The sequence below is a fragment of the Triticum aestivum genome, chromosome 3B, assembly GCF_018294505.1.
Source record: "Triticum aestivum cultivar Chinese Spring chromosome 3B, IWGSC CS RefSeq v2.1, whole genome shotgun sequence".
Taxonomy (NCBI): domain Eukaryota; kingdom Viridiplantae; phylum Streptophyta; class Magnoliopsida; order Poales; family Poaceae; genus Triticum; species Triticum aestivum.
The window spans coordinates 408,824,178-408,835,954 of NC_057801.1; the positions used below are offsets into that span (position 1 = coordinate 408,824,178).

General features: G+C 47.8%; 1 protein-coding gene across 1 annotated transcript in view; it reads left to right on the forward strand.

Moving 5' to 3' along the window:
- The first annotated feature begins 8,372 nt into the window (after nucleotides 1-8,372).
- Nucleotides 8,373-11,777, forward strand: part of LOC123070105 (putative cytochrome c oxidase subunit 5b-like) — a 4,939-nt gene continuing 1,534 nt past the window's right edge. Inside the window, exons 1-3 of the mRNA XM_044493127.1 lie at nucleotides 8,373-8,676; nucleotides 8,763-8,854; nucleotides 8,960-9,010. Of these exons, the coding sequence (XP_044349062.1) occupies nucleotides 8,532-8,676; nucleotides 8,763-8,854; nucleotides 8,960-9,010 (288 nt within the window). The 5' untranslated portion in view covers nucleotides 8,373-8,531. The remainder of the gene's footprint in view (nucleotides 8,677-8,762; nucleotides 8,855-8,959; nucleotides 9,011-11,777) is intronic.

Here is an 11,777-nt window from a genome sequence, read left to right on the forward strand (position 1 = left end):
GAATATGTGTATCACTACGATCGAGATCCAACAAACTATTTTCATTGGGTGTATAACCATTGAAGGTCTTATTCATGTAAACAGAATAACAATTATTCTTTAACTTCAAATGAATAACTGTATCGCAATAAACATGATCAAATCATATTCATGCTTAACGCAAACACTAAATAATATTTATTTAGGTTTAACACTAATCCCGAAAGTATAGGGAGTGTGTGATGATGATCATATCAATCTTGGAACTACTTCCAACACTCATCGTCACTTCCCCTTCAACTAGTCTCTGTTTATTCTGTAACTCCTGTTTCGAGTTACTAATCTTAGCAACCGAACAAGTATCAAATACTCAGGGGCTACTATAAACACTAGTAAGGCACACATCAATAACCTGTATATCAAATATACCCTTGTTCACTTCTCCATCCTTCTTATCCACCAAATATTCAGGGCATTTCCGCTTCCAGTGACCATTTCCTTTGCAGTGTAATCACTTAGTCTTAGGCTTAGGTCCAGACTTGGGTTTCTTCACTTGAATAGCAACTTGCTTGCTGTTCTTCATGAAGTTCCCCTTCTTCCCTTTGTCCTTTATCTTGAAACTAGTGATCTTGTCCACCATCAACACTTTTGATGTTTTTCTTTGATTTCTACCTTCGTCAATTTCAGCATCACGAAGAGCTCGGGAATTGTTTTCGTCATCCCTTGCATTATAGTTCATCACGAAGTTCTACTAACTTGGTGGTGGTGACTAGAGAATTCTGTCAATCACTATCTTATCTGGAAGATTAACTCCCACTTGATTCAAGCGATTGTAGAACCCAGACAATCTGAGCACATGCTCACTAGTTGAGCGATTCTCCTCCATCTTTTAGCTATAGAACTTGTTGGAGACTTCATATCTCTCAACTCGGGTATTTGCTTGAAATATTAACTTCAACTCCTGGAACATCTCATATGGTCCATGACGTTCAAAATGTTTTTGAAGTCCCGATTCTAAGCCATAAAGCATGGTGCACAAAACTATCAAGTAGTCATCATATTGAGCTAGCCAAACGTTCATAACGTCTGCATCTGCTCCTGCAATAGGTCTGTCACCTAGCGGTGCATTAAGCACATAATTCTTCTATGCAACAATGAGGATAAACCTCAGATCACGGATCCAATCCGCATCATTGCTACTAACATCTTTCAACACAATTTTCTCTAGGAACATATCAAAATAAACATATGAAAGCAACAACACAAGCTATTGATCTACAACATAATTTGCAAAATACTACCAGGACTAAGTTCATGATAAATTAAAGTTCAATTAATCATATTACTTAAGAACTCCCACTTAGATAGACATCCCTCTAATCCTCTAAGTGATTACGTGATCCATATCAACTACACCATGACCGATCATCACGTGAGATGGAGTAGTTTTCAATGGTGAACATCACTATGTTGATCATATCTACTATATGATTCACGCTCGACCTTTCGGTCTCCGTGTTCCGAGGCCATATCTGTATATGCTAGGCTCGTCAAGTTTAACCCGAGTATTCCGCGTGTGCAACTGTTTTGCACCCGTTGTATTTGAACATAGATCCTATCACACCCGATCATCACGTGGTGTCTCAGCACGAAGAACTTTCGCAATGGTGCATACTCAGGGAGAACACTTCTTGATAATCAGTGAGAGATCATCTTAAAATGCTACCGTCAAACAAAACAGAATAAGATGTATAACAGATAAACATCATATGCAATCAAAATATGTGACATGATATGGCCATGATCATCTTGCGCCTTTGATCTCCATCTCCAAAGTACTGTCATGATCTCTATCGTTACCGGCACGACACCATGATCTTCATCATCTTGATCTATATCAATGTGTCTTCACATGGTCGTCTCGCCAACTATTGCTCTTGCAACTATTGCTATCGCATAGCGATAAAGTAAAGCAATTTGGTACTTGCATCTTATGCAACAAAGAGACAACCATAGGGCTTCTGCCAGTTGCCGATAACTTCAACAAAACATGATCATCTCATACAACAACTTATATCTCATCACGTCTTGACCATATCACATCACAACATGCCCTGCAAAAACAAGTTAGACGTCCTCTACTTTGTTGTTGCAAATTTTACGTGGCTGCTACGGGCTGAGCAAGAACCGTTCTTACCTACGCATCAAAACCACAACGATAGTTCGTCAAGTTGGTGCTGTTTTAACCTTCGCAAGGACCGGGCGTAGCCACACTTGGTTCAACTAAAGTTGGAGAAGCAGACACCCGCTAGTCACCTGTGTGCATAGCACGGCGGTAAAACCAGTCTCGCGTAAGCGTACGCGTAATGTCGGTCCAGGCCGCTTCATCCAACAATACCGCTGAACCAAAGTATGACATGCTGGTAAGCAGTATGACTTGTATCGCCCACAACTCACTTGTGTTCTACTCATGCATATAACATCAACGCATAAAACCTAGGCTCGGATGCCACTGTTGGGTAATGTAGTAATTTCAAAAATTTCCTACGCACATGCAAGATCATGGTGATGGCATAGCAACGAGAGGGGAGAGTATTGTCCACGTACCCTCGTAGACCGTAAGTGGAAGCGTTATGACAACGCGGTTGATGTAGTCGTACGTCTTCATGATCCGACCGATCCAAGTACCGAACGTACGGCACCTCCGAGTTCAGCACACGTTCAGCTCGATGACGATCCCCGGACTCCAATCCAGCAAAGTGTCGGGGATGAGTTCCGTCAGCACGACGGCGTGGTGACGATAATGATGCTCTACCGGCGCGGGGCTTCGCCTAAACTCCGCGATGATATGACCGAGGTGGAATATGGTGGAGGGGGGCACCGCACACGGCTAAGGAACGATCTGTAGATCAACTTGTGTCCCTATGGGGTGCCCCCTGCCCTCGCATATAAAGGAGTGGAGGAGGGGAAGGGCCGGCCCTCTCTATGGCGCGCCCTAGGGGAGTCCTACTCCCACCGGGAGTAGGATTCCCCCTTTCCTAGTAGAACTAGGAGCCCTTCCATGTAGTAGGAGTAGGAGAGAAGGAAAGGGAAGAGAGAAGGGAAGGAAGGAGGGGGTGCGGCCCCTCCCCCTAGTCCAATTTGGACTAGGATTTGGGGGGCGCGTGGCCTGCCCTAGGCAGCCCCTCTCTCTTTCCCGTATGGCCCAATAAGGCCCAAAACTTCTCCCGGCGAATTCCCGTAACTCTCCGGTACTCCGATAAATACCCAAATCACTCGGAACCTTTCCGAACTCCGAATATAGTCGTCCAATATATCAATCTTTACGTCTCGACCATTTCGAGACTCCTCGTCATGTCCCCGATCTCATCCGGGACTCCGAACTCCTTCGTTACATCAAAACTCATAAACTCATAATATAACTGTCATCGAAACCTTAAGCGTGCGGACCCTACGGGTTCGAGAACTATGTAGACATGACCTAGAACTATTCTTGGTCAATAACCAATAGCGGAACCTGGATGCCCATATTGGCTCCTACATATTCTCCGAAGATCTTTATCGGTCAAACCGCATAACAACATACTTTGTTCCCTTTGTCATCGGTATGTTACTTGCCCGAGATTCGATCGTCGGTATCCAATACCTAGTTCAATCTCGTTACCGGCAAGTCTCTTTACTCGTTACATAATGCATCATTCCGTAACTAACTCATTAGCTACATTGCTTGCAAGGCTTATAGTGATGTGCATTACCGAGAGGGCCCAGAGATACCTCTCCGACAATCGGAGTGATAAAACCTAATCTCGAAATATGCCAACCCAACATGTACCTTCGGAGACACCTGTAGTACTCCTTTATAATCACCCAGTTACGTTGTGACGTTTGGTAGCACCCAAAGTGTTCCTCCGGTAAACGGGAGTTGCATAATCTCATAGTTACAGGAACATGTATAAGTCATGAAGAAAGCAATAGCAATATACTAAACAATCAAGTGCTAGGCTAACGGAATGGGTCATGTCAATCACATCATTCTCCTAATGATGTGATCCCGTTAATCAAATGACAACTCATGTCTATGGTTAGGAAACATAACCATCTTTGATTAATGAGCTAGTCAAGTAGAGGCATACTAGTAACTATATGTTTGTCTATGTATTCACACATGTATCATGTTTCCGGTTAATACAATTCTAGCATGAATAATAAACATTTATCATGAAATAAAGAAATAAATAATAACTTTATTATTGCCTCTAGGGCATATTTCCTTCACTAACTTCTCTCACCCACCCCACTGCCGTTTGAGATCTTTGCCGTCTGCTTGGCTACGACAGCGGACGGCACAACCCTTTGCCGTCCGCTTCTATGAAGCAGATGACAAAGAAGGCCTTTGCCGACACTCGTTCAGACGGACATTTTACCGTCCGCTGGTGGACGGCATAGGACTTTACCGTCCGCCATCCATGCCTTTGCCGTCCGCCATGGCGGGCGGCAAAGAAGCTGATTCTAGTAGTGTTCCTCCACCTATGTTTTAGGGTTAGCAATGTGATAGCTCATTTTGGAGATAGAGCTTTGCTCATCCACTTGTACCCCTACTCCATTAGAGACCAAGGCCTCCTAGAAGAAGATCCCCCAAGTGGATTCAAGACCCCCCTTGTGGGAAGATCCGCTAGTGGATTCAAGACCTCCTTCATGGAGTGGATTTGGACCTTTGTTTCCCTCTTTGTGTACTTGGATCTAGCACACCTGCGATTAGATCTAGTTGATTTTAGTGTTTTCCACTCGTGTGTTCTTCGCGTTCTTCGGGAATCCCCCTCCAAATTGTGAAAGATCGGCCCCTAGGGTTCCACCCTACATCATCAGGCAGTCAAAAGTCGTGGGTCTGACCGTGACCCTATCGCGGACTGACTCGACATAGGCTGCCGGGGCCACCTTAGCCACCACTTGCATGTGGAGGAGGTGCCAGTCCAGCTCCTCCATGGCCCTCCCCTTGTTGTCCCTCAGCTCACCGGCGGTGACAACACCACAATGCCCCCTCGTCGGAACACCGAGAATGTCCTGAAGCCCGAATTGCCAGCCAGGTCGCAATGCAAGCACTCCACCCCACGACCTTCGAAATCACTGTCTTGCTCCGGGATTCCACTCTGCCCACTGTCCGAGGAAGCACCCATGAACAATGGCTCATCCGCCACTCTGTAATCGAGCACCTCATCTAAGTGAATTAACACCTTGTACTGCAACAACGACGGCTCCATCAAAGGTGACCGCAGACCAGGCTCAGGCACCGCCAACCAATGGAAAGAAGGGATCTTGTCCGGCTACGTCGTCCATGCCGTGAGCTTGAACGCCGAGAGGTCGGCCCGCGAACTGGTTTCCGTCTCGAGCATGTCAACCAGGCAGGAGGAACTCAGTAGACTCTCTGTAACACCGTGCTCCCATGCATGGGGAGGAACACCTTCAAGCACCAGCTTCACCTTGATATGGAACGCAGCATGCACCGCTTGTGCCGGACAGTTCCATGGCCTGAAGAACAGCCGAACACCTTTGTGATCCACCGCATGCAGCTCACTCATCCTATGCATGTGCTCTTGCCGCGTGAAGACGATGAGGTAGTCTTTCAGTCTGTAACAGTGGATGGACACCCACGCCGACTTGATCCCAGCCTTGGCAGCGAGCGCCTCCAAGATGAACTCCGGCGAGATGTCCCGCCGAGCCCCTCCAGCATAAACCACCATGGCGTGTTGAAGACACCTCTCCAAATCCTCCATGGCATGAGTGCAGCGCACAATGCACAGGTCAGCAGGACCCATTTCTGTGTCCATGGGCAGTGCCAACTTGTGTGCCGGGGGGCGTGGAGCGGCAAGGCGGGGCCACGGGTTTTCCATCACAGGCGCGTCCGACACCGTCGGGGGAGGAGGCGGCGGCAGCACACTGCGCGAGGGCGGCGGCCATGCTACTTCTTGAGCTTGCGTTGTTTTTTCCCTTGAAAAGGAAAAGGGTGGTGTAGCAAAGTAGAGATAAGTATTTCACTCAGTTGAGAACCAAGGTATCAATCTAGTAGGAGGAACACACAAGTCTTCAATAATTGCACCTACACAAACAAACAAATAATTGCACCTACACAAACAAACAAATACTTGCACCCAACGCGATAAAGGGGTTGTCAATCCCTTCACGGTTACTTGCAAGGATGAGATCTGATAGTGATAGATATAAAAGATAAGTAAAAGTGCTAAATAAAATAAAAGTAAATAAATTACAGCAAGGTATTTTTGTATTTTTGATTTTATAGATTTGAAAATAATATGATAAAAGATAGACCCCGGGGCCATAATTTTCACTAGAGGCTTCTCTCTTGAAAGAAAGCATACGGTCAGTAATTTTTTATTGTTGAGCAATTGATAGAAAAGCACATAGTTATGATGATATACAAGACAATGATCATGTATGTAGGCATCACGTACGTGACAAGTAGACCGACTCCTGCCTGCATCTACTACTATTACTCCACACATCGACCGCTATCCAGCATGCATCTGGTGTATAAGTTAGCAAGAACGGAGTTACGCCTTAAGCAAGATGACATGATGTAGAGGGATAGATACAATCAATATGACCAAACCCCATCTTTTTATCTTTAGTGGCAAAAATACAAATACATGTCATGTCCCTTTTTGTCATTGGAAATAAGCACCGCAAGGTTGAACCCACTACAAAGCACCTCTCCAATTGCAAAAAAATTCAATCTAGTTGGTAAACCAAATCAATAGATCGGAGAGAAATACAAAGCTATCTTAATCATGTATAAAAGAGTTCAGAGAATACTCAAATAATATTCATAGATAATCTGATCATAAATCCATAATTCACCGGATCTCAACAAACGCACCACAAAAGAAGATTACATCGAATAGATCTCCAAGAACATCGAGAAGAACATTGTATTGAAGACCAAAGAGAGAGAAGAAGCCATCTATCTACTAGCTATGGACCCATAGGTATGTGGTAAACTATTCACACATCATCGGAAGGGTAGCAAGACTGATGTAGAAGCTCTTCGTGGTCGAATCCCCCTCCGACAAAGTACCAAAAGAGGTCCCTAGATGGGATCTCACGAAGACAGAAACTGGCGGCGGCGGAAAAGTATTTTTGATGTGCCCCTGGTCTACGGGGAATATTTGGATATTTATAGAAGAAGAATTAGGGTAGGAAGTGCCACGGGGGGCCCACAAGCTTGTAGGCATCCCGTGACCCTTCTAGCCTCCTCCCGAAGCTTTCAGGGTGTCTTGTGGTCCAAAAAAAATCATTAAAAAGTTTCATTCCGTTTGGACTTCGTTTGGTATTGATTTTCTGTAAAGATAAAAACAAGGAAAAAATAACAATTGGCACTCGGCACTAGGTTAATAGGTTAGTCCCAAAAAATGATATAAAATAACATAATAATGCATATAAAACAACCAATATTGATAATATAATAACATGGAACAATAAAAAAAATTATAGATCGTTGGAGACGTATCAGCCCGCGGGAGGCGCGACTCGCCACAATGACCACAACTTGTTGGTGGAGCTCCGCTTCCGAGGAGGGGTTGTGTGGCCTCTTGCAACCCCTAGAGCAGTGTCCTTCGCCACCGCATCTAATGCAGACGATGTGGTTGATGTAGTTCCGCTGGAAGTGACCCTCGCAGAGGCATCACAAGCTGAGGTTGTCCATCTTTGGGGACATCTCGTGGCGCGGGGAAGACGAAGCAGGGTGGGGAGGTTGTTGCAGCAGCACCTGCAGATCGCGGTCGTGGTGACGCCTCCAAAGCGTCTTCTTGGACGACATGACTGGGGCCCAAGGCGCCACCTGCCATAGGTCTTGCTCCGCTCGACCATGGGTCACAGGGCCACCATGAGCGCCCTCCGCGCGGCGCGCCCGGATGAGACCTCCTGACCGCCACGGACGCCAGACGACTCGAAGCAGGAGGAGATGCCAAGCCCAGAGACCACCAGCCGGTCGCTCGCCCTACGGGAAGGGGCAGCAGCGGAGTTGGGGCTTGAGGCCATGGCATCAGATCCACGCGAAGGATAAGGGGAAGGTGGCCGACGTCGCCGGAGTGGCGGACGGCGGGTGGGGGTGAACGTCGGCGTCGAAGTAACGTGCGGCGGAGAGGGAGAGGTGGGGTTTTGTCTCCTACTAGGCACTTCCTTCATCTCACAATATAAGCGCGTTTTTGACACAACGCTTATATTATGGGACGGAGAGTAGGTTTTTTTTAGGCAACTCTCCTAGGTACTACACGAGAGGCGGCAGCCATTGCGAACTCGAACACTTGTCACTCTCCCCACATTTCACAGTCCAACCTCCGATCCCGTCCGTCCATCAGCCTGCACGGACCTCGACGCACCACCCCCCGCAGGCCGCATACCATCCGTCTTGTCCTTTGACCTCCTCCCCCCTCTCTGGTCAGATCAAATCGAGCCTGCCCTTCTCGCTCGCGTCTCCACTCCATTTCCCTTTCCCCCGAGGAGGCCGCCGCCGTGACCTGAGAGCACACGCACGCACCATGTGGCGCCGCCTCCAAACCCTAGCCCCCGCCCTCCGCCGCGCTGCCGCCGCAGCCGGCGCGGCCCCCTCCCCGGCCAGCGCCCGGGCCGCTCCCCTCTCCACGGCGGTCGCGGCCTTCCGCCGCACTGGGCTCCTCCTCTCTGGTAAGGCCCAACTGCCCCCTCCCCAGATCTCGTTGTCGTGGAGGTTCCTGGCGCTGATCGACTGGTGGATTGGCGTGTTTCTGCAGCGGACAAGCCGGCGGCGTCAGGGACGAGTGTGGAGGACGTCATGCCCATTGCCACGGGGTTGGAGCGCGAGGAGCTCGAGGCGGAGCTCCAGGTGAGATGGATTGGGCCTTGGGTTTGGAGATTCCGGCTGGAGTGCCCCGTTTGGTTGGGTTCGTGGAATGGGCTGTAATGTCTCGATCTGGTTGTGGTTTCGCAGGGGAAGAAGCGCTTCGACATGGATCCTCCTGTCGGTCCCTTTGGTACCAAGGTGAGGTGTTGATACTAGGTTTATCTTGGCTGTCTGTTATTTGATCTTAATATGGGAATGGGATCATACACGCTTGTTCTGAGCACTTCGGTGTCTAATTTATTGATTGGTAGTTTAATGAATTGATTGGGATGTATCGTGCATGTATCTTTCCAGTAATGTTCTGTGATGTCCTGATGCACTTTGGAGGTTTGTCTATGCACGCAGTTCATCAATATGCCATCATCCATCTGTGCAGAAACTCGTGGGTGTTCTATCTAATGGCTGCTGTGTTTAATTTTTCCTTGTTCCCTGTCTACCATAACATCAATGGTCATTTCATGCTGTTCGGTCAAATGATCATTATTTACCCCTGCCTTTGCTGGTTAATTTGTGATTTTATGAGGTATGACCAAGGGTGTAAACCTTCTTCATGTGATTTTATGAGTTATGACAAAGGCTGTAAACCTTCTTCACTGGAAATTGCTACATTAGAAGGATTTCTGTTGGCTTAAACTTCTTTTATTAATGCATTAAGTACTGGCTCATTATCTTATGCATTTCACGGTTGCATATGTGTGTGTGTGTGTATACATAGATATAGATATAATGGGCTGAAAACTTGATTTGTTTACACTATTAAGCAGTGTAATTCAAAAGCTGTTGGGCCATGTTTGGCAACCCTCCAGTTCGCAGATCTGCCAACTCCGCAGGCGGGGCCTGCCTGGACGGTCCAGCTACACGGAGTGAGATCTGTGGAGCACAGAGGGCCCACAGTACAAAATCGCAGAGCACCAGAAATTGGGGTATATGGAGCAGTGATTCACATTGTTGGAGAATATTACCCACAGTCCCGCCGATAAGTGGGAAAAAGTATTTCGCTTTCACTCCCCACTCGTGATGTGAACCAAACCCCTCTGCCTCCACTTACTCCGTGCCACAGATCTCTCCCTCTCATCCCCCCTCTCCTTGCTCTTCACACCATGGCCGAGGACGCCCAGAGTGTCAGCACCGAGGGTAGCCATCGCTGCCGGCAAATCATTCCTGGAGCTCTGAGGCATCTTTGGCGATCCTCCCCGTGCAGAACCTTCCTAGGTGGCGCTCAGGCTGCAAATTGAATGCACCGACCACACAAGCTGTACGGCCAGCAGTAGTAGCTTCCTCCGTCACCTCGCCGGTTTCTCCAGCCAGCAGCATCAAAGTTCCCGCTGTCGGAGTCCTTCCCCAGCCTCACCCTTCGCCACCCTGTGGAAGGCCCCATGCACGGCGGGCACCTTGGCGAACGAGGGCGCACAACAGTCGACACGAGGCTGGAGGGCCCGGTTAAGAAGCGGCCATGAGGCTGGAAGTCCCGTTTAGGAGTCGGTAGGTGGAAACATATGCCCCTGGGTTTTCTCATGTGGGGAGGAAATATATCCGGCTCTGTGAGTGGTGGCTGTTGCGGCGGTGATGACGAGCCCGGAGGTGGAGTCGACTATCGCGAGGAGCCGCTTGTGCAGCAGCCTGCCTGCGGGAGCCGGAAATATATGCCCCTGGGTTTTCTCATGCGCGGAGGACAGGTCAGAGATGGAGATGGTAGTTTTCCTTTTTTTTATCGGAAAGTTCTGGAAGAGAATTCAGGGAGATGCTACTTGTTTGGCTCAAAGCTCTGGCCTGCCATCTGCCCCGAAGATGCCAGATGCTATTTTATTTGGCTGCCAGCCCGTACCACGAACCGGGAGATGCTATTTTATCGGGCTGTCAGCCCGTGCCACGAACCGGGAGCCGGAGCGAGGCAACCGAACGGAACAACGCTCGGCTTTTTCGTACGAGGAGTGAGATTCCAAAATTGGGAGCAGGAGTTGAGGATTTCGTGGCACTAGAGAACTCTGAACATGCCCTTACTCCTGGCTCATACGGTCATGACATAAGAGTTAATAATGTTTCCCCCAGCCAGTACAGTTTCTACAGTCATGACTTGTATGAAAACTCAGCTTTACTCTGACAGCTTGTTTTCTGTTCCAAACAGAAGGCTGTGAATACCCGTCATAATATGTCCTTGTAAATCTCTCAAGGCTCTTACTGCAAGCCCACTGATGCATATTTTCTGTTATGTGAGTTGTGATGTTATATTTTATATCTACTATTTCCAGAATGGAACATGCCGTGCCAATTTTTGTTGATTACACGGGGTAAACCATAGTTACCAGGAATCCAGGACAAGAAACCGGATCACTAATGGTCTGTTTGGTTCGCTGCCCAGACTAGCCCTGCCAAATTATTGTTTGCCTATTTTTTATTGTTTGCTTTGTTGCCTGAAATTTTGGTTACCATTGGGTGTGCACCCCTCCCTCTAACAGATTTTTGCCAAATAGTTGGCCAAATGAGGGTGATGAATTCCTTGGCCAAAAAATTGGCAAGCCAACTCATGCCAACATTTGGTAAGGCTAGGATGGGCATCACCCAAACACACCCTAATCGCAGTGTGTTTGGTAAGCTAGTTCTGAACACGGTTACGTGACCCACATAAATCTGGGCTGATGACCCAATTACAGAGGTATATATGGCTTGAACAGAAAATTGCGTTTTATTGATCACAGTGAAGCACACACACAAATATTCTAGCGAACATGACACATTGCAATAGCACACTGCAAGCTCCACAGAAACAGAATTCAGAACAGTAACAGCGACCCAAGCCACCTTGGCAGCACTGGTGGCAGTGGCTCCCTCTCCCCTAACTCTTTTCTTTTCCTTAGCGCAAGAAACAGCACTCTTCTGTTCTCTGGGTGAAGCAGTAGTAGCAATG